The sequence below is a fragment of the Aquila chrysaetos genome, chromosome 8 (assembly GCF_900496995.4).
Source record: "Aquila chrysaetos chrysaetos chromosome 8, bAquChr1.4, whole genome shotgun sequence".
Classification (NCBI taxonomy): domain Eukaryota; kingdom Metazoa; phylum Chordata; class Aves; order Accipitriformes; family Accipitridae; genus Aquila; species Aquila chrysaetos.
In genome coordinates, this window is record NC_044011.1 from 32,298,217 (window position 1) to 32,321,760 (window position 23,544).

Sequence of the window (23,544 nt, forward strand, 5' to 3'; positions counted from 1 at the left end):
GACAGGGGTTAATAGAGATTTCTTGTGAGTAACAATTATTTAGGAAGCCACAGCAGCACAGCCACATGGTAAGTATAATTGCCATACCTTGTAATGTCTTGGATTTTGAAGTGAATTTTAAAGCGCTGGAAGCCTCTTTTCTTCAGACACTTAAAAAGCTATTTCTGGCCATCTATTCTATATTTTGCTGTTCTTAGCGTGGAATTACTTATTTTATTACCATACTAATATATGTGGATACCCTTTGTCTGACTATCAGCATTAGCAGCTAATCATATGTATGTTAACACTAAAATAGTTTTCTTAGATCAAAAGACACTTCTCACAGACACAGATTAGAACTCTAAGCGTATCTTTCAGTAACGACAGCTAATGTACAATACTGGTTAATATTTCCTCTGCACATCACTGTTCATATTCATCTGAATTTGAGATGTTAAAGCACAAAAATACTGTTACTATTGTGTCTGGCTCAAATATCGGTGTGCAAACAAGATTAACATTGTGTTCACTATGTCAATGGTACTTCCCAATGGTTGCATTTACAAGGAGGGCTCCAATGATAATGATTTAATTTAGAAGGAAAGCACACTGAAATAATAGTTTGCTTATACGTCCATCCTACCTTGTGTTTGAGACACTGCATGACAGGATTTCAAAAGCTGTTTGTACAAAAATAATAATGTCAAAATTGAGTAATACAACAAGAAGCAAATTAAATGAATGAAAACTGAAGTGAGATTGAAAAACTAATGCAAGAAAAACATACATAAAACAAAACAAATTTAAATTCATAACAGTTTGTATTGAAGGCTGTTTCGACCCATAATTCTACTTTTCTGCATTGTATACTTGTATGAAAAATTTCTTCTCTTGTTTGATCAGGAAAAAAAATAATCATGTTTTGAAATTCTTATTAAACAAATACCACCTTTATCTTGATCCAACTAGCTTTCATACATCAATGTGTATAACAACGAAACCAGACCCAGCTGGGGGTCTGCACTTGTGCACTTCTGGGGCTAAAAGGAAGTGGTCAAAACACCAGGTATAAAAATATATGCTCTGATGGATCAAATTAGAGTGAGTTAAAAAGCTGTTAAGGACTACCCCTGTGGTGGAGGCCACCACATGCCCCCACAAAAGTGATAACCAGCACGTGAATGATCTTACTCCATTTAATCACTGATGATTTAAGCTGACCTCATCTCTGCACTGAAATAGAGTATGAGCAAGCTCACATAGGCTGCTACCATCTCTCAGCAGCGGAAGCTGTACCCCAGGTGAGGGAAGTATCTAATTGCTGAAACAGGTGACTCATTTAATGACTCACACTTACTTCCCAGCAATCTCCCCCCCTTATACGTGACGTATTTATCACATTGTGATTAAAAGCGCAACTATAATCATTCCCTCTTGTCCTTATGTTTTTAAAAATTGGATCCAAAGCCCTCTGAAGCCAATGGAAAGAAACCACTGATAACACCTCTCTCTCATCATTTTTTGTCAACTAGCACAATTTACAGGGAGTTCTCTGTCACGCTCTCTACAGTGATGCTACAGATCTGCTGTAGCCCAATTGCTTCCCCTGCCTTTTGATCACAGGCAGATATTGCTCAGGAGCAGACTGACTGACAGATCCATTCATGCTGGATGTTAGAGATGGTGTCTACAGAAATCCTGTGAGGGAACAGACTAGGAATTTTGGTTGTTGTCCAGAAGGGAGGTGGAACGATCAGAAGACAGGGCCATGGTGGCTGGGGCTCAGCGGTAGCAGCTGCCTGCAATCCTACATGTTGTCACCCCCCTAGAAGTTAACCAGGCTGCAGCTTTTGGGGCTGTAGGACTCTCCTGACAGTGGAAATACTTGATTTGCAGGTACTCTTTTCTTCCCTCCCCCTCTGCGAGATGGCTTTAACTCATACTATAATGTCTGCCAGAGAGTTCAAGTTCTGAACATTTAATAAACAAAGAAGTAAGTACAGAACCCTTGAGAGTAATGGGTATTAAATGCACCTCTTCTCTCTCATCTCACTGAACTGCTGGGTATATTCCCCTTGCAATTTACATTTGTGGAAGTGCAGTACTGCAAGTCCATGCAATTATTACAGCTCTGCTGGCTCAACTTTTCAGCAAGGGAACTGCTCAGAACATAGTGTTGCTTCTACCAGAAATAAGATTAGAATTTTTCTTTCTTTGCCAAGTAGTTTTTCAATTAAAAAAAAAAAAAAAGCTTATAAACTAGCAGAAAATAATATGGTATTTTAATTAGCAAAGGGTGTACTAGTACAGATAAAAGTCCCCATGCTACTATACATCTCTAGAATCCAGTCCAAACTAACTGTCTCTTAGAGTTCAGAGATGCTCTGTGCACATATTTCACCTCTATTTTCCAATCAGCACTAGAAATAGAAGTTCCAAAATTAAGGAAACAGATTTGCTTGAGGTATTTTTTAGAAGTAATTAAAATGGATATGTTGGGCCTTTTATGACTGTCATATCTAGCTAATAAGTATCAGCGTGGCTGAACAGCAGAAAGGACAGACTCTAGCTTAAGCAGTCTAGCTTTCACATGCTTATCTGAAACAGATCTGGTTCTTTATCATTCATCTCACCTCTTCATTTTAACTCCCCAAATAGGTGAGTGACCACGAACAAGGTAATTTTCCCAAGTTCGGTAATGACTTACATTCAGAAGCATTCTACTCAGCCTGATTCTGTTTTCACTAGCTTGTTTTTCTTTTAAGCCTTTAAAATAAGATACCTGCTCATTCTGCTTCTCCAAGACTTCTAAATGCTCAAGTTGAACTTTTTTCAACTGATCCATTTCTTTTGACTGCTTCATTGCCAACTGTAAGCATGAGAAAATAATGGGGGGAAATGTAACACATTATTAACAAGTAAAATAAAAACTTACTTGAAACATACACATACATACACTGTTTTGCCCCATTTGGATGGCACAAAACATCACAGGAGGCCTATTATATCACCCAATCTTAAGAAAAGCTATTAATATAACAACTTATTTATATTATACATATTACATATATAATATATATTACATAAAAGTAGAAAATACACAACAATGAATAGTTGTTAATTTAAAATAGCTTACTCTTCTATAGATGATAGATCTTTTACGCTACAAGTATGTGGAACAAAGCAAGGACAAACATCTGTTGGTTTACTAGAACTGGATTCTCATCACAGAGAAATGAAAATGAATATCCAGAAATAGTGCCCAGTGATTTTGTCAAGGTTATAGTTACCCTTTTTCTTTCTTCCAGGAACTTTTTTGTGTTGCTGCTGTTCAGTTCTCTGACTCGCCTAAAAAGATGCAAATGTTGTCCATGAAGACTCATTAGAAAAAAAGAAACCCAAAAGCTAAAACAGAGAGAATCACAAACTCATAAGGTATATTTTGGTTTCTCATTGTCTGTACCATGTGGGACTATTGGCAATTTATACACTCCTCTGCCTATGCACCTTTACACTTAAAGGTTTCCAAGTACATTGTCAGTATGATGGAAGACTTGAAAAAAAAAAAAAAAGACCAAGACTGTTGTGAATGAAGTTTGCTTTTTCCCTTACTCAAGAGTGGTTGACAGAACTTAAACAAAATGTTTAATTCATTTGTGTATCACTTACTGCACTCTGCTCTCAATTTATTTTGGTATATAAAAAGTCCTACATCTCTTAACAGCAGTAATGGAAAAAAATCATCTGGTGGTCATCAGTAAAGTTACAGCTTACCAATGCTGTAAGGTTCTTAAAGCTGTTATTTAAGCAAAAAGGTAAGTATACAATTAATATTTACATAAAATACCTAACTGCTAAGTATCTCTTCCTAAGATTTCCATCATGAAATATACCAAAAATAGTTGAAAGAGCTGAATCAGACTAATCGCAAAGTCTGAAAACCAGAACTGCATTCAGCCTGCTTTCATATCTGGGAACAGATTTATCTTGGAGTCATTAGTGGAGGTCTTACATTAACTACGCATACAGTTACCAAGGGCTCCGACAACTCGTCTTCCTGATGAGCTATGAATGTGTAACACTCCAGGGACTTAGTTCAGTGGGAACAAATTCAAGCCTTTTGACCAAAATAGCTCAGTGCCAAGGAAGGAATGTAAAAGAGGAAAGAATGAGCCAGATGGCAAGCCCAAAGTGAAGGGGAAACCCTGAAGGCTTGTGAGACATCATTACATAGACTCTGCTTTTGTCTATTTAATTGGAAACTTTTAGGATAAATAGAAGAAACTTAAAATAGCTATAACACAGATCAGTCCTCCAAAAAGTCTCAGTAGCTAGTACTGGCATGTGGCTCTCTTGTCTCTCAAGTCAATTAAGGCTGTCATCCCTAAACATGCTGTGAATAACCCACTTTTGCAAATGCAGCAGTGCCCTTGCTTTGCTGAGCCTGGGTGCTGGCCAGGTCTCCAATGCCAGCACATAATGAGGGGGAGAGCTGCAGTTCAGTTCATGAGTGGAGAAGCAACATGTGTGCTGTTGTGGAGTGTATCTCCTGCTTCTTCACTCCTATCTTCCATCATCTGCTCCGCTGATTATCATCACTTAGCACTCCTTCCTTCTTGTTTCACCTCTCCCCCGTGTAGATGGAGTTGTAGATGAGGGAGAAAGCCTTTCTTTTGCACCATCTCCTGTTGTTTTAGTGATGCTGCCTCTCCAGTTATTCTAACTACAACTAGAACCAAACCTCAGACTCCCTTTTCAGTATAGCCCTCATTTAATTTAAAAAGCAACAGCAGAAAAGTATAATGCACTTTAAGTACAATAATTAAAACTCTTATAGATGTGTTTCAATTTAATAGTGTGATTAGACCTATATCAGTCACAGCTGATGAGTGTAAGGAACCTTTTTATTTCCCTGATCAGGGCATTAAATTTATTGCAAGGATAAATACAAGAAAAGCAACATTTTTCCTAAAATGGTAATCTAAAAATATATTCAGCACAATCATTAAACATTGTTTCCATACATAAAAGCATAGTTTTAATAGAATTAATCCATGAGTTCACCTGTCAGCCTTTGACAGCATTCTTCCCTTCTCAGGAAGGGAGATCTGATACTTACCTCTCTCTTTCAGCTTTATTTTTGATAGATTTGTCTTGGCTTATGGCTTTGCTGTTTTCCATAGATATTTTAGCCTGGTTGGCACGCATTTCCTTGCTTTCCCTAGACAGAACCAAAGAAAGTCATTAATGCCTAAGATGCAATTATTTTTGAGGTTGGTTTCCTGATACTACTCTCTCTGCACTGTGGTTAATTTTGTCCCTGAAGCATTAATGAAGAGGAAAGAACAAACCATACAAAAACTGCCTTCCTTTGGGCAGACTTCACACAATTTGAGCAAGCATTCCGAAATCTCCATTTGCTCCAGAGAATATAATCTGAAAGATCAGTTTAAAGCATTTTTACACTTTGAATGTTATAAAAGGGTATAAAATACTCTCTTTTCTCCCTAGTATATAAGAATTGTCTGAGTGTAAGCTACTATCAGCCATTGAGAAAATGCAATTTGTCTTTCAGAACTGCCTAAAAAATTTATAAATCCTGCACTCAGAACATGACTGCAATATGAATCGTAGTAATATTTGCTAGTTGTGGTATGAGCTGACAGACTTCCTTTTAAGACTTCTACTTTGGGCCTGTGTTTTAGACCATGGTCAGACTTGTGTTCAGTTTCTCTTTCTGACTCAGTGAACCTTGTAGCCTCTCCTGTGAAACAAGATAGCTTTAACAGGAGGGTGGCAATCACCTTCCAGGGGTAATGTCCTGAGTGGTGTGGTTTGACTCGAGACGTGGAAGACCTCTTCAGTGTTTCAGCCAGTGCAGTAGAAAAACAGAAAATAAGTAAATAAATATCCTGTGGTTTCAAAAAGAAAAAGAGATTGTGATCCTTTGTTGGAAATAACAGCACAGATGCTGACTTTCAGAAATGGCTTATGAACTGTGAGTGACCAGAAGGCTTTTGGTGACACGTAAGCCAGGCAAGCTCCAAAAAGGCCATCCCTGAAGGCTGGCTCTTGCTTTCTGCCTGCTTAGCATTCCACCTCTTGCAGCTCCTGATCTTAGAGTGTTTATTTAAGCAGGAATTATATATGGAAATTAGGCAGCGAATAACAAATTGTAAAGTCCCCAGTAGCACATAAGCATCTAAAAGTTACCCATTGCAAGCCAAGGCAGTGCCTTAGTCTCTTTTTCTGGACATGAACTTAAGTAGAGTGCTAACCCATTATTGTACTTATTAACCCAAAATTCTAAGTCGTTTGTATGCACAGAAGAGGAGGGGTGTGGCACAGAACAGAGTGCTTAATTTAATGAAAAGTTGCCTCTGAATCTTTTTTAGCTTTCTTTCATCTCTAAAAGACATTAATCATTAAAGCAGCATGAGAAAACTTTGTTCCACAACTTACATTTTCCACAGTTTAAATTTTTTATTAAAGAAATGCAGTGCTTTTTTTTCTCTTCCAAGAGTTCATAAGGTGAAACATTTCCTGAATACAGATTTAAAAGCAGTGGTATCACAGCAAAAACTAAGACTGGGTTCTAAAAAGTGTTGCGTTGAGAGCACATTTCATTCCAACAGTCCTTTCTCCAAATAAAAGCTTTTATTTTCTATACTGAATTTGAAGTAATTTTCAAGACCCCCCCATTCCCTGTCCTCCCATGCCACTGTGGGGGAGGAGGTAGAGAAAATCAGGAGTAAAGTTAAGCCTGGGAAGAAGGGAGGGGTGGGGGGAAGGTATTTTAAGATTTGGTTTTATTTCTTATTATCTTACGCTGATTTCATTGGTAATAAATTAAATTAATTTTCCCCAAGTTGAGTCTGTTTTGCCTGTGACAGTAATGGGTGAGTGATCTCTCCCTGTCCTTATCTCGACCCACAAGCTTTTTGTTATATTTTCTCTCCCCCTGTCCAGCTGAGGGGGGAGTGATAGAGCGGCTTTGGTGGGCACCTGGCCTCCAGCCAGGGTCAACCCACCAAATTACTGAAATAATTAATTTTTATTACTGGGCTCAAGCATATGCAAAAAGTTAAGTGTAGGTGTTCAAATTGATTTAGCCTATTTGCATCAGATATCATTTTAGAGTGCAAGAAGTTAAGAGGATTAGAGTACTACTGTGCATCTCTTGATGATTTCAAAATGAGGCTTTGGCCATGGATATGGTTGAAAAAGCCAACACATCTATATGCCACTGTTTCCCTATTCTGCAAACTATAATCTAGCTCTGAATTGCACTGCTGTTGGGTCTTTCTGGGCGTGTTGGGTTTTCACCGCTTGCAAGAAATAAAAGGTATTATTGACAGAAGACAAGAATAATCTTATCTTCCTTTTAAAATCATCAAGAAGCACTTCTAGGGACCAGTCCTTGTTTCTAAACAGCGCTTCTCAAAGACAGGGCAAAAGTTCTAGTGTCAGTTCACTGCTCAACCACCTGGCGTGGGGCTTCACTTCCAGTCTCAAGTTCAGGCCGTGCTGCCCTGGCTGGCAGCGCTACGCCACTGTTAAAGAATGCCCTCCTGCTCAGAAGCAGTGGTGATGCCCGTAGCCAGAGTTAACTGGAAGAACAGGATGTTAGAGAAAAAAAGGATTCTGAAATACGTGGCACATGAGCTGCAAGATTCAACTGCTGATTTCCTATTGTATCATACTGACTGCAACTCTGAAATTTATACAAACACGTCTTTTAAAGGGATACTTAACTTTAAGCATGTAAGTCTATCGTTGGAATTTACACATAGATTTAGATGACATTAAAGTGCATTAACATGTTATTTTATGTCGCCAGTATTGTTTGAATGACTAGAAATCTCTTCTATTAAAAAAAAACGCCACACATGATTTTTCTTTCTCTCTCATGTTATTTTATCTGGAGTACATAATGCTTGCGAATAACACATTCACTTTCCCAATTTCTGAAATGCTGCAAGCTCACTACATCCAAGTCAGTCAAGCTAACCCAGTCTGGGGAGGCAGGGGGCACAGCACCCCTGGAGTTCAATAAGCTTCAGATTTTTAGTAGTATCTGCTATCTTCTGCTTTGTTTTTAAATGAGCTCAAAGCCCAAATTGTAGTTGCTTTTTGTACCACACATGGAGGGCAAGTATCTACCCTACAGCAGATAACTACATCGTTTTAGATTACTCAGCTTTGCTACTAGCCCTGTGTCCTCTGTTGTGATAGCTAACTCATTACCTCCGCTCACAAAGAAGGAAGCAGTGAGAACAGCATGCTGAGAGCATGGTCCACCTCCCACGCTGCTCTCAGATAGATCCTTTTTTCCCCTATGGTTACCTGAGCTGTCTCTTGGCTATTACATACACCTATACAGATAAATGCATCCGTATTCCTATACACAATACAGTCTATAAAAAAGTTTACAAATTATTAAGTGTAAGGTCTCTTTGGGGCATTATTATTCACATTTCAATATTTCACATTCCAAATTCTTCTGAAATATTCATAGATTCAGACACAGTCTTAAATTTGTTTTAAACAGGAAAGTCCCCAGTCTGCACATTTAGGGGTTACACACAAATTCCCAAATAAGCAGAAACGGGCTAAATTGCAATGAATAAAGCAGAAAGAATTTTGAAGGTTGTTACTTCTGGGACAGCTGAGAAGAAAAAGTTCTCAGTATTTATCAGGATGTAGATTTTCAGGTCTGGTTTTTAGTTGCTCTGAACATAGAACAATATATGGACTGAACACAAGTGATTTATAATAAGAGAGCAAGATCCATTACTAAGAATATAAGAACTGTTTACAAGAAACAATATAGGGCTGTTTAAACAATGTAGAGGTACAGAAATTCTAAACCAAAAGACAAAAACTGTAAGAAAAAGCTTTAAAAAGAAAAAATTTAAACTTCACCCTAGTATAGATATAATAGATGGCTACAATGACAGCCTTTAGCAAAGTTAAAAGAATAAGGAAATATGTAAGGAAAAGAAAACAAAAAACTACTTTCACAGGCTATGTATTAGTAAATTATCTTGTAAGCATTGTCGTGAATTTCAAATAGGACAGAAAACAGGACTGTTAAAAAAAAAGTGGTGTGATTTCTCTGGGCTGATGCAGCCAGGTATGATTTAGAGATACAGTACCAAGTACTGCACCTCCCTCTGGCTAGTATCTTTTGAATGATGCATTTGTATTATAATTTAACAAGTTTTGGACTTCATTTTTGACTGGGTATGTATTGCAGGACAGCTTGAATAGATGGGTTAACACAGAGATTAACATAAAGATGAGCTCACTAAAAGCCTTTTGTTGGGACAATTCTCTGTTGGATGGAAAGCTTGCAGTTCCCAGTATGTGTTCTCTCTGATGCAAAGATAAGCTGTTTTTTCACTCATGAATTTAAAAAATCATTTCAATTCCTTCTTCAAATATGATTTATTAATTCCTTTTTCCCCATGCTTTTTATGTGAAAGATGCTGAAGACAATTACATATGAATATATAGATGTATGAATATATATGTACGTATGTACACACACATTTTGCCTTCATATGCTTTTAGGCTGCTTTGCACAATAGATGATAGCATAAAAAGATAATTCCTTTACTTACTGCCATTTTTAACACTGTAGATAGAATGTGTATTTAATTTTATTTAATTTCAGGTGGGCAGGATGGCTAATTACAAAAGCAACAAGACAGCAGTGTCGTGCCAATATCTTCTGTATTCCCAGTGATTACAACAGGGTATTGTATGAAGATAATACGTCAGTCTAACGTAGCTTACCCTGCTACCCGTTTGTTTTTATGATCTTAATTTTCATAGATCTTTCTTATAATCACCAATGCTATAAACACACGAGTCCGCAACTGCTAGCAACTCCAAAGAATTTTTCCGTATTTGATACTTCTCAGTTTCCAGCCTCTGAACTGAAGTTCCTGGGTAAAGTCTAAGAATCCACAGTTGATGCAAACTACCCCCAGTTCATCGCATCCGCTACCTTTAATGGAGTTCAGATAATCTGAACTAGCTAAGAAGCCCATTCCTGCATCTATCTAAATCTTGTATGATAACTTCTTTTACTTCTACCATGCATACAGCCCAGTATCTTTGACAGCAGTACAAGAGAAACTAGAAACTAGCAGTATACAAGAAACTAAACCATTATACAAAGCAGACATAAACCAAGAGCATTATCAGGTAGCACTGCCCTGCTCACCTGTCATGTGAAAATTTTAGCTGCTGGGTTTGTTGTTCATGAGCATTAATCAGCAGTTTCTTCAGTAGTTCACACTGTTGGTTCAAGTGTAAATCACGGATTTCTTGCTCTTCGGCACTGTGCGTATTGATCATCTCAGACCACTCTTTAGTGTGCTGTGCCACAATCTCTTTGACCTGTAGAGAAATAACAGGAGCTTTGCTAGAGGTTCTCAGATAGGCTAGGAGATCAACTATTACTGCTGCTGAAGATGATGTAAAGACAATCATAAAAAAGATTACAAAGAATGCAGCTAAATTGTGAAAAATGAAGTTGCTTCACAGAGTAACAAAGCCACCGAGGACAATACCGTGTATTATAAAAACAGATGTAAGCCAACCCCTACTATTAGGACTCTATTATCTAAAGTACCCTGAATAAATTGGCTGCATTTATGCTCTTGACTGTACTACTGTTATTTTAAAACCTTCTCTAACACTGAGTTCATAATAAAATGGTTTCACATTTTTGATTGCCAAGAAAAATATACATATTAAAAGTTTTGAAATTAACAATGGAAAAAACCTAGCGAGTGGGATTTCTCTGAGGGCTTAAATACAGTCTTTGATTTTGTGGAGACAGTTTTACACACACAGTCAGTTTACAGACAAATCCTGTATTTAATACAACCTGAATCTGAAGATCTTTGTTTTATATTCATTAAGTCAGTTTTACAAACACATTCAGTTTACAGACAAATCCTGTATTTAATACAACCTGAATCTGAAGATCTTTGCTTTATATTCATTAAGTCAGCAGGGAATCTGACAAGTATTCTTCTCTTATCTCCCAAGACTCACAAGAATAATGAGATTAAAGTTTTGGAATGTTCCCAAGAGACAATATGAAGACGTCTAAATCACCAGAGTTGTTGTTATAATAATATATTGCTCTCAATGATTTTGAAAAGAAGCTAACAGAAAGATATATTTTATTACTGTTTAATAATTATTTTTTGGTGTTTTGACAGGCTATGCTACTTTTCCATAAATGGTATACAAAATATGCCTCACAATAACCTGTTTTCAGATAGTCATTTCAACTGCTACTACGGTAACTAATAGCATCTGGGCCATCTTCTATGAAAGCTAAACCTTATTCTGCAAATCAAAAATCGCCACCATATTGCTCAGAAAGTGAGAGACTGATGCCAGTATTTTAGGTGTGGGCCCACATGTGGGCTCTGCATAATGCGGAACAGACTCTCCTGCACACACTGATGATGGTGAAAGAAGAGGGGACCTTAACAGCCCCAGTCTCCATTCTGCCCTGGAGAGGCTTCTCTGAAGCCCCTCCTAAACAAAGCTCAAGTTGTTGTGTAACAAAGCTGGTCACCTAATGAAAAAAAAAAAAAAAAAAGTGAGTAATTTTGTAACAGATCAGGGTGACTACTACTACCTGAAAGCCAGACTTGCATTTAACTACAGTTAAATAGTGGTCCCTTATCAAAACAGATAGGACTGAAGGCAGAAGCAGCTGATAGAGAGCTACCTGGAGTTTTCTGCAGCTGTCAAAAACCAACAGAAGCATTTTGAGGTGGGAGATTGGTACAACTAATACAGGCCTAATTCATCGAGGTGTTTAAGAGTGAGTGTACCTCCAGCAAAAAGAGCCATGCTTATTTTTGTGCATGTGGGTAAGTATACTACTAAGCCAGAGCCTATCAATGATAAAGTGATAAATACACTGAAGGATATGGAGCAGTTAGTCGAGTAGTATCTTTAGTAAGATGTTCATAAGGCAGTACTGCCTTCAGAGCCAGAAAAACATGAGGATTCAGTTTTAAAATGGGTCAAAATAAATGCTCGGATGTTGTTAAGGAAGAGAGACACATTCTTCAGATGGGGTTTTTGAAAGGTTGAGGGGCAGACACTCCAGCTCATCTCTGTCACCCACCTAAGGCACTTAAGTTACGACCAAGTTTAGTCCAAGCTTCTTGTATTGCTGATGCAAAAAGGTGGGCCGTTTCAAAGCAGGATTTATCACACCTAAACACTGTCTGGAGATGTCTCTCTTGTATCTACAGGGCCTCAAGCAACTAGACACTTCAGTTAGGTTGCACAAAATCTCCTCTCAATGGTGACTTCATTTGGCTTATCAAGCCCCAAGGAGACCTAGAGGGGACTTCAGGGGAGCTAAAAGTAAGTCATGGCTGAAGTTCTCGGGAAAGCCCATTCCTTATATATTTATTTTCAATGCAGAGTTTCCAGATGGAGTCAGCTCCATCCATGATTTGGAGAAAAAAGGTACAGGTAGATCCAAAGTCCAGAGTAACTGGGTGTAACTGGGACCACAGCAGAAGAAGGACCACATACTCAGAAAACTTTTATGGTCACGATGTTAGAAAGTATTAGTGTTTAAAAAAGACAACTGCTATATTACCCAGGAAGCAGGCAGAGCCAGCAGCAAATCACACCGTATCACACATCTTGGCACAGGACCCAACACATGGTTCCTTACAGAGATCTGTGACTCAAATTTCCTTCCTGCAGAGAATGCTCTCTGACTGGACTCTGCTGCCTTTCAAATACCAATAAAATTGTAGTGGGAACTGTGATAGAGTTGGCCAAGCATCCTCCACCGCTTGCTGCTGTGTGACTCTTCCATATAGTCTGCCACTTAGGACTGGGTTTCAGACTAATTTGAAGTATTACAAAGTGCAGGGGATATTACCATATCAGATCTGATTCCTAGTCACAATAAGAACATTTTACACTGCCCTAAAAGAACAGGCAGGCACTCCAGTAAACAAAAAAGACTCTGCTTTTATTTAAAGCCTCCTTATGCTGTAGAGAAAATGCAAAACAATCTTTGCATAAAAAAAGAATCATGACTTAATAAAATAGTGAAACAAATAAGTGTATAGTGGAAGCCACAGTGAAAGCAAATATTTCATGACTTAACTGCAAAGACTGTTTACAAAGCCCAAACAAATGCAGTCAAACAAAGACTCAGGGGCCGATTGCAAATGAATAATGTGATCATTGCTCTTAAATGGTTAATATTATACACTACAGAGGAACACAAAGACAGGAATCCTACATCTCAGGTACACTGATATAGAGTCATAGAGTATCTTGAATTGGAAGGGACCTGTAAAGATCATCGAGTCCAACTCCCAAAGAAGAAACCTGCAATGAGACTTGAGCATGGCAGTACTTAATCTGAGAAGGTAGGAAGTAAGAATCACAAAAAAATTGCCCGTGTTCACAGACAGATGTGCTAGTGATGTGCTACTAATTTCAAAATCAGCATGCAGTCTAAGAAGCAGGTACAGCTCCTTGTAAAACAAGTTTTTCTCTGGGGGTGGGAGAGAAAGGGAAGATCTCTTTTCTTAAATATCCTGCAAACTAGAAGTCTCATTTCAGGTTCAGCAAGATACAACCTGATGAGAAGGGTGTAAGGGATTTGCCAAACACCAGTTACAAGACTTGAAATACCCAACTTGACTCAGATTCAGACAACCTTAGAACTCAAGACCATTAAATCATCTGAAATCCAATTTTGCTGCAGTTCTGTGATACGCTTCAAAGTTCAGATGTAGTAAAGTCAGTGTACATCCCTGCTTTTCTCCAATTTATTAGCATCATAGTTAAAAGGACTATTTCATTTGCACTGGGCTCTGCTCTTGTCCTACTTTCCACTATTAAGGTAGTGTTGCTTATCCAAGAGGATAAGAAAAATAACCATTAGCTAACTTCTCTCTTTCCTGTTCTACAGACTATGTTTGCAATCCTGTCCTTTCATCTGTTCCTACATTGGGCCTAAGAGACTAATTAAAATATTGATAAGGAACTTTATTTTGCACAGCATATATGCAAAATGTTTGTTTAGTCACTAAGTTCAAGAAGGAATAATCTTTGAAGTAATCTTTCCTTTTTTTTCTTTTCATCCTCTGCCTGCTTTATATTGGGACCTACTTTTCTAAGGCAGGGGAGTAATTTGCATCTGCTGGGTTAATTGTGTGTGAAGTACACATTGGGACATTCAGATCTGATTTAAATATTTTATGCCAAACTTGGGCTGGATGCTTCCTCATGACAGGAAGACTTCTGTAGCTGAAAAGGTCTCTTTGGTGCTAAAAGTGTACATGCACACGGTGACACAGCACTGCACAGGAGGACATGAGCTGTAATTAAAGCTGAATTACAGTACAATCTGATACTAAAATTAGTGGGCCAAATGCTGAGAAATGCTGAACAACTGTTAGTTAATCAAACTCCCACTGTATCAGTGTAATGCATTCAGCATCTCAGAATTTAATCTAATTTAATTGCACCTACCTTCATCTAGGAGAAAAGTTGATTTCCCTATGGTCCTGAGCACTGTTTTCCAACCTATTGCTTGCAAACTTTTGAATGATCTCCAGTAGTAATTCAAGGGCCCGCACCCGGCAATTGAAACAAAGGAAGTCTGTGAGAATACTAAGATCGGTACATAATCTGGATAATTTTGATGGAACCACAGTGAGCAAGATATTGAAAATCACTGACCTAGAGAAAACCACAGAAGTAGATGACTTGCAGAGGAGTTCTTCTGGAATTATCCAACACACAGAGGCTTGGCATTTCAAAGGAGCTTACATTTAAGTCTCCTTTGAAAATGTCATCCTAAAACCTGACAAGGGAGTGGGCAAAAATCAATCTATTTTCCAGGTATGGATTAAATTGAAGGGAACCAGTTTGAAAGCAGGATTTTAAAAGGAACAAAGCTCAGAAACTGCATACATTCGTGGAAAGGGAAAACATGAGTCACATCTATTGGATTTGGAAGATTGATGAACACTTGGATGTCCCTTGTGTACAAATCACACCTCTTAACTCCAGACTGTGAATGACACAGGTGAGACGCAGAGATCACAGCAAAGAATTTTCTACACAATATAACTTCAAATGAGTTTTGGAGCTTATTGCTGGATGATGATAGGGAGCTACTGCTCCTCAGAGGGTTTATTTCACTAAGAAATTAAATAAATTATCTTTAAGTTGTCAACAAATTTGCTTTTATTTAAGGAAGTGGTTCTGGACTTCTCATAGGAGAAGGAGATAGGGAGATAAGACAGTACAGTAGGTTTTATTCCTGGGGATTTTCCTGCATCTTTGTCTGAGCAGGCAGCAACAAGAAAGAAACCTTGTTTAGAAAACCAGGATCTTCTCCACATGAAATAATAATACCAAAGAATAAAATTAGGAGAAGAAAAGATGTAAATGACCTTATTCTAGTCTCAAAGATGTGGCTGCTTTTGTTTGTATTTTCTATACCTGTCTGATTCTTTTCACAGGTTTCAGCTTTTACAGTAACTCTCCTGTACTGCGGTCAGTCTCCTGTACTCTTCTCCCTCCAGATCATTTTGTACATGGATGTGTCTTCTAGTGTACCTGCCACCCTCTAGTTTGGATATCTTTCAGAAACTTGAAAGCGTATCAACAGGTGGTAGATAAAACTTGCAAAAAGCCGATGGGCATAGTAGTGGTATAGAAGTATAGAGGAAGCAGCTCTAAGCAACTCGCTGAGCCATGAATCAGAGCTTGAGAATAGCTTTTTCAAACAAACTAAGGTTGAGTCTCAGAGCACTTTCATTCTCCAGCACATTGGAGAAAACAATGCAACTAAGCAATGGAGAAAAAAAATATTAGAAATAAGGAGGCCCTTGGTTCAAGAGCAACTTGGACTCCTCCTTCCCCAAGAGACAGACTAGTAAGTGTTGTCCATGGTGACAATGAAGGAAAATGAAAAAGAAACTTCTTTATGTATATATTTTGAGAAAGTATTTAGCATCCAAATTTCACACAGAATATATTTGTCTCTTTGTTTAGCTAGAACTGTCACAAATGACCAGTTTAGTTTCACGAGGCATGAATATGGCACTTTCTTCAATAATGTTAAAAGGGCAGGAAATTGTTGTTGCTTTTAAATTTTTTTTTAAGAAACACTTTTAGATACTCGATTACTCCCATTCTTTTCAACATGTTATTATTGCTGAAAATCATTCATATGCTTCCAAGAAAATTAACTACCACTTGGGTCTCAAAATCTCTCTTTCAGATGTTGCATGTGTTAAAATTGGCTGTTTGCTTACCTTAGATTTGTGATCTGATGTTAGTGCCTGAATTTTAATTTCCGTTTCTTTCTTCAATTCAAGACAATTACTTCCTCTAAAAAAAAGAAAATTGCAAATGTGTGCCACAAGTTAAACATCTTCCCATTCAGTCAGCTCTTACTAATTAAAATGTTAATCAAAGTTGAAGTGCTGCAGCGTATTGGAATGAAATTATTTCTTCTGGCAATTTATTCACAACTTACAAAATATTGTTGGATTAATGATCATTCAGTTCAAACACCACACAATTAATTCTAATTTGGCCCAGCAATTATTCTGTTGCTGAGGATATGTCAAGCATCTCCATTTATGGTACTTGGTTCCTTTTCCAGGCTTAAAATATCTTGCCAAGAGAAACCAGTTTCTGCCTGAAAACTTACAGGCATACTCACTGCCTTGCCATGATTTTATCCTCTGTTTTAAAAGTAATTTTTGCTACTGGTTTTTTTTGTTTGTTTGTTTGTTTTAGTTTGAGGCAGAGAAAATAAGGCATTTGAATAACTACCTCACAGGGCAACAATTTGGGCATACTAAATTTGATTGCCTATTGAAAGTCTAAGTGCCCCTCTGTGAGAAAACAGAAGTGAATGGGTTGTAAAGAAGGGGGCCTCACTACCCTCGCAGACCACACCAACCCATGTGGATGAATCCAAGCCATTAGATACCTTATATGACATGGAAAGCAAAAAATCTTGAAGACAGCCCTCACTCCTGCAATAAGCTGAATACAGCATGGCCTTTGTGTTTGGGTAAAGTTGATGTGGTTGAATGCAAGTTACAAAGCTTGTTTAATGCAGGAGGAGTGCATGATTCTAAGGAACAGGCTAGTAAAATGCCAGCAGAGGGCCTATGCTGGAGCTCCCCTGACATGCCTGTGGGTTAGGAGATGGATGACTTCTACCTCTCACCCACAGAATTTCCATCACTAAGCCCAATTACTTGGGCCATGCACTGGGTGGGACGGATGTACAGAAAAAAATATTCCATTGCAGCTACAACAGGAATTTCAATTACTGTCTCACCAAAGTCAATAAATTTTTGAAGGCTGACAAGCTCCATCTTTACCAGTCTTGTTCCCTTTTTTGCAGTGAAGGGTTTTTACAACAGAATACAAATTCATACATTGGAAGTCTCTGGTTTTTTGTCTGGAATAATACAATATACTGAGAGGAGTCTATTTTAACATCACTGTAATATTTCTGTGTCAGATCATCCACTGTTGTAAAATGCTGTAACTCCACTGAGTGGATGGAACCACATTCATTTTATCATCTGAAGCTGGCCCTAGTAAGAATGGTTATTGCTTGACTGCAGTAACATTAATCCATGTCTGCTCTAGAAAAGGAGATTTATGAAACTCTTAACAAGTTTAAATCCTATTTTAATATCAAAGTACTGCTAAACTTATGGAAATTAGAACAAAATTTTATCATCAAACAGTACCAGGAAAGCCCTTACTGAAAATCGTAGTGTGATGTGCCTTGTGTTCCCAAGGGCCACCAGAAGGACTAGCCATTTATTTTTTAGTCATAGCAAGGAATTCTTTGTAGGTATTTCTAACATTCATTTGACATTTTGGAAGTAATATAAATACATAGAGACAGGTTCTGACTACTGTTACCTCTGCCTGAAAAAAACCAGCTAGAAAGAAAATGTCTTTGATTACGCATGTGAGTAGCTGCGATCAGAGTCTGGCCATAATTCATATATGATTTGTCATACACTACAAAAGAGACTGCTTCTTAGGTGAATCAAACGTATTTTATCCCAAATTAGTCTAATTGGTTCAATCACTGGACTTTTCAGAATCCCAGACATCAAGCCCACCAGCTGATCCCTTCTCTGGAAATGCAGCTTTCATTATATCTCAAGGCAACTGCCAGCCAGGCTGGACATAACAAGAATTGTCCCCAACTGCAGTGGCATAGTCCATGGTTAAACCATCGAGTCACAGTTGCGAACAAATATCCAGGGACAGCCCAACCCAATGTCGCATGTTCATGCTCACGCACACACATACACTTGCATTTCTGGACAGTCCCGATAAATCAGAAGGATCTTTATGTGCCCTCAACTCCATTTCACAGTGGGAACACAAGCATATGTATCCCCAAAAGCCTCTCTGAGATTTGTAAGCATTTGAAATATACAACAGAAATAGCACAGGGAGCAAAATCCTGTCCATCTGTCAGTGAATTAGCATGTGATTAAAAAATTCTACTTTCCTGAACAATATGCAGTTGACATTTGTCACACCGTGTAGCAGAAATGGACCACAAAAGAACTGCACAGTAAAATCATACGAGAAAGTCTTCCATACACCTATCAAAAAGCCTTTTTTTTCAGGAAGTATCCGACAATTTCAATATGAATACCTTGAAAACACATTTTACATGTTCTTTTACATTTATTGCTTGTAAAAGTTCCAAAATCATAGCCAAGGAAATGGAGCATGTCCTGTACTCACTGAACCCAGGACAGGACCCCTTATTCATCAGATCATTTCAGTTCAATAAAGTCTTTAAGTCTCAATCAATGTGTTCACTTTTAAGCATGTCCTTAAATATACTGCACAGTTGGGGTGAAGAGAAGTGTGTGCATAAGTACCTCGCTGAATGGGCTTTCAGGGTTGCATACATAATGACCCTGAAGGAAGCCCTTAAAACACTTTGATACAGAATTTAAAAGTGTTTTCACAGAAAGTCTGTGCTGATACTGGATTTGATTTGGCTGTTAATTAGATACCAATAGTTACTATTGTAACACTGAAAAGCCATCAGATGACTAAGAGCGCTGGAGTCCATGGAAAGTATGGAGTCATGGCAAGAACAGTGTTTGACTGTGTATTGGATCTGCTTCTGGAGCAGTCATTTCCAACTTTTTTTTTTATTTTAACTTTTTATGATAATTTAAAACTATCATAAAAGCTTTGGCATCTACTGCAAGTAGCCAATGAAGTGATCTCAAACTGGGAACCAAATTATCGACTACTTTTATATTTGTCCCATTTGGGGTTACTCTGGAAAGCACTGTTACTCAGCGCTTTCCACTATTTACTGCACAGAGACAGCCATTACCACCTTTAACTTCCTGACACACCTTAATTTGCTGTTTTGCCTAGACAGGCAGAGGCACTGGCTTCTTCTCAGGCCAACAGGAATACTGATTCATGACTCTTCTGGTATGAGATTATTAAATACCAGAGCACAGGGAAGCTTTTTTCCCCCAATAATTAAGGTGCAATGTCCAGGGCTTAGTTCACTGCCACTGCAGTAAATACCCTGACTGTAATTATAAATCCAGCTGTATCAATAACCTTCTCCTGTGTTATATTCAATAGAAATTGAATCAAAGCCACATTTAATTAATTAGTCCTGTAGTTGTTTTGTCTCTGTTTGGAAAAGTAGTAATTTTCTGGAAGGAACTACTTGGATTAGAAGTATTTCGGTGCTTACTGTTCTCCTTTCTTGGACAAAAAAACCAACATGAGCTTTTTAAAGAGTTTGTGAACTTTTAATAATGTAGTGAGGAAAATTCTCCTTACCTTGTTTACTTCTGACAGTTTTATTTCTGTTCTGTTGCAACTTTATAACATGCACACTCAAAAACCACTGCCATTCCAAATAATTTATAAAACAAAAAGTCTTTGTGGAAGAATCCAGTGCCAAAGAGGCATCTATGTTCAGTATTCAGTGAGTGAGTTAGTTGACAGTTGCTGTTGCCAGATGACAACAATATGAAATGAAGGCTTACTATTAGCATAGCTTGATATAGAACTATAAATAAAGTAATTCCTGCTTTAGGTCACAGTATTATAGTATAAACCACTGTCTCAATGAAATGCCAGTCATAGGGTGAAAGATGGAGATGGGAAACTGCTGCCAGATTACATGATAGCAGCAAGGCAACAGCAGGTCCTGCTACACAATCCCAAATGGGACTGTAAGAGGGACATTTTACTGAAGTCACCAGTATGTTCCAGGAACTTTTCTAGGACAATTAAGAGATTCACACAGATAATGTTCCAGGCCATCAGCTAGTGCAAACCCAAACGGCTTCACTCAAGTCAAAGGAGTAATACTGATTTATCCCAGGTGAGGATCTGAAGGTTTTTTTTTTTTTTAAAAAGAAACTTCAACTTGACAGCAGAGCAAAACTCTGTTATTCTAAAACATTCAGGATTTAGAAGCCAGCTTCTTCCCCAAATCAAATAATTGCTTCCCTCTGGTCATTAGAGCTATTGAGGACCTTGGTCTGCTCTCACTGAACACAACAGTGACATTCCCTGGGGAACGCAGTGAGACCAGATCAGACCACAGAAATAAAAATTTGAGGTAACTCCTTTGCTTTTAGTTTTCCAACTCTGATACAGAAGACTAGAAAAAGGCAAAGTGAGTACAATATTGATGGCCCATTGCTAGAGCCTTCAAGCAGCTCATACTCAGTTTGATGCTGGTTCAAGCTGCAATTCATTCATATGAATGACCTTTTTACAAATGTTTTATTCCAGACCACAAAAGCATAAAAACTATATTAAGTCTAAAAAAAAATATTTTAAAATAATATCTTACCCCTTCTTCTTGATTGCCTTCTCTAACATTTTCTCGTATGATACCTTTTCTTTATCATATTGTGCCACTATTTTGTCAATTTGTGTGCAGTGCAACTTCTGCATAGCGCTGTGCTCCTGGAAAACAGTAGGACCTTACAATTAGGTTGCTGGATTTTTAATGTTTAGTTTTCTTACAGTGTAAAAATATCAGTGCAGTGTATAAACAGATAACTTTGACAATGGAATTTAATCTTGTTTAGCCATGTGGTATTAGAGGTTCCAGGTATTCCACCATAAGCGCTAGAATATTTCTTTGATTGAAAAAGGAAAATCTGTAGCGGACCTTAAGAATACGGTATATGGTTACCTTAAAACAAAAGGATGATGGGAAAACTTCATCTTTTTGAATAAATGTCCATTTAAGTGCAATGTAAAAAATCAGATTTACAAGCTGAGATCATATCATTCAATGTTTCTAAACACAGAGGAGAATAAAACTCAACCCAGTGTGTCCCCCCCCGCCACATATGCCATACTGAATACAGTGCTAGCCCCTTGGCCATAGCAAATCAAATAGCTCCAAGTCCAAACAATCACTAAAAATCAAATCATTAACAACTGAAATTCGAAGATCTGGCCCATGACCCCTAATGACAGCAGCAATCTTATCATTAAGAAATTCCACCTTGTTGCAGAGCATCTCCCTTTGCAAGCAACAAAGCTGTGCAATACAACTTTCAACTACACATGCAGACTGCCGCATATAACCATTGTCCCCTGTTCCCCCCCCCCCCCCCCAAACAATACAGCACATGCTGATAAACTGGACATAAAGGGCTACCTGTGAAGTGTTTCACATCAGTGCTAACCTGCTGTCATTACTATAATTATGTGATTTAGATTGGTGAAGTGGCAGAGGAAGTTACCTATGGAAGGGGAAGAAAAAACTGTTCCTATGACGAGAAGATGAATCACTAATACGCATGTTACACACTTGGGTCTAGCATACAGACAGTTCCTTTCCATTATAAGACTGTACCAGAAACAACGCACTTCACTTAGAACTTACATGTAGACTTCATTACTGAACTTGACTTTATATTCTCCTTTATCAAAACAGCTGCTCATAATGATGCAAATATTTAACTACCACAGAGAGCACTAAATATTGAATTTACATTACAAGCGGAAAAAAAGTTGTGTTAATTTATGTTATTTTATTAATATCTAATTGCTCCACATTTTATCTAATCATGACAAAAAGCCTTGCATTAATTAATATGGCCTCTTCCAGGACTTTATATCTATTTGGTTTTATAGCTCATTTTGCATTTATTTTACCCTCGCTATTCTACTGTTGTTTGTTATCATTTTCTATACACCTATGTTTCCCTTATCACCGTTTCTTCCTCTAAAAATACTAATTAAAGACTTTTACATTCACTTTACCAAAACATTAATACAAATGTTGTGATGCTTTTAAAAATCTAGCCCTGGGCTGTACCTGAGCACTCCAACATCTGCCAAGCAGTTCCCTGGGGAACACGTGCAGCTTCCGAATTTTGTATTTAGAGTGGGGAACTTAATTTTCTGTTCTGCAGAGGATTTAAAGGGAAACAAATAGACTCCATTAACATTAAAACATGCCAGCTTCACCAGAGAGTACTTACACTGACTAACCAGGTAGGAAAAAATATGGACATTGAAAAGAATGACATAAGCTTGACAGCACCAGCCAGCCACAGGTGAAGTGACTGAGAGCATCTCTCAAACCACCCACTCTCCCCTACAGTACAACAGTACAACTCCTGCTATAAAAGACTAAGCACAAACATTGCAAAGCATGAGACATCTGCCCACTCATGCGGCACTCCATAATCTGGGAAGGCACATCACGTAGAGCTAGAATCCCTGCTGTTCCCTCAGGACAACCATGATTTAAGCCTTCTCTCATTATCACAAACCCACTGTAATCTTTTGCAGACTCCCTTCTACTGCTACTTACTGCTCATACACAACTCTATCTTGTATCTGAAACAGATATATTGTGGACCATATCCCCCTCATTTCCTTCCCTGGTTCTTCTACCCATCCAGTTCATGGAACGTGCACTTGTTTGTGCTCAACATAAAAACAGCTGGAAGAGGAAGATGGGCTACTAACAACCTCCACATGCAAGGCACAAAGAGTGCTAGGAGTCAACTCCCTACCAGAGATCCCTTCAATTATATGACCTTCAACCCCTGGAACACTATTTAAAATGGGTTAGCTGAAGTTTGATTTTTCTGCCTACGCTCAAAGGAAAATTCATCACAAACTTCTGCGTCCCAAACTTCTGTCAAGATTCTAAGAAATACAAGTGGTTTTGTAGCATCTTAAAACACCCTCAGTATATTTTGTTTTCAGATGCAAACAAAGTTTCAGGTGATAACGTGTTCTAGATTGATTCAGAATATGTTTGCAGATAAAAGTCTCCTCAGCTAGGTGTCTCATGATTTCCTCAAGTCCACTGAATTTGCAGTTTGAATTCACATGCCTTTTACATGAATATATTCACAAATTACATCTAATGATTATGTTACAAACTGACGCCACAGTTCAGCCAAGGTTCTGAAAGGCCACCTAACTGATCACAAC

The 23,544-nt window shown here is 38.0% G+C and overlaps 1 protein-coding gene across 6 annotated transcripts in view; it reads right to left on the reverse strand.

Moving 5' to 3' along the window:
• PLCB4 (phospholipase C beta 4) overlaps nt 1–23,544 on the reverse strand; it is a 216,140-nt gene that overhangs the window by 4,094 nt on the left and 188,502 nt on the right. For 3 of the 6 annotated variants that reach the window (XM_030021184.2, XM_030021185.2, XM_041125491.1), the window contains 7 exons: nt 20,927–21,042; nt 16,335–16,410; nt 10,217–10,392; nt 5,102–5,203; nt 3,273–3,330; nt 2,765–2,851; nt 626–662 (listed from right to left, as the gene is read on the reverse strand). In XM_030021184.2, coding sequence (XP_029877044.1) covers nt 626–662; nt 2,765–2,851; nt 3,273–3,330; nt 5,102–5,203; nt 10,217–10,392; nt 16,335–16,410; nt 20,927–21,042 — 652 coding nt within the window. Of the gene's footprint in view, nt 1–625; nt 663–2,764; nt 2,852–3,272; nt 3,331–5,101; nt 5,204–10,216; nt 10,393–16,334; nt 16,411–20,926; nt 21,043–23,544 lie in introns of those variants that run through there. The other 3 variants (XM_041125493.1, XM_041125492.1, XR_005933031.1) reach the window with 2 other exon arrangements.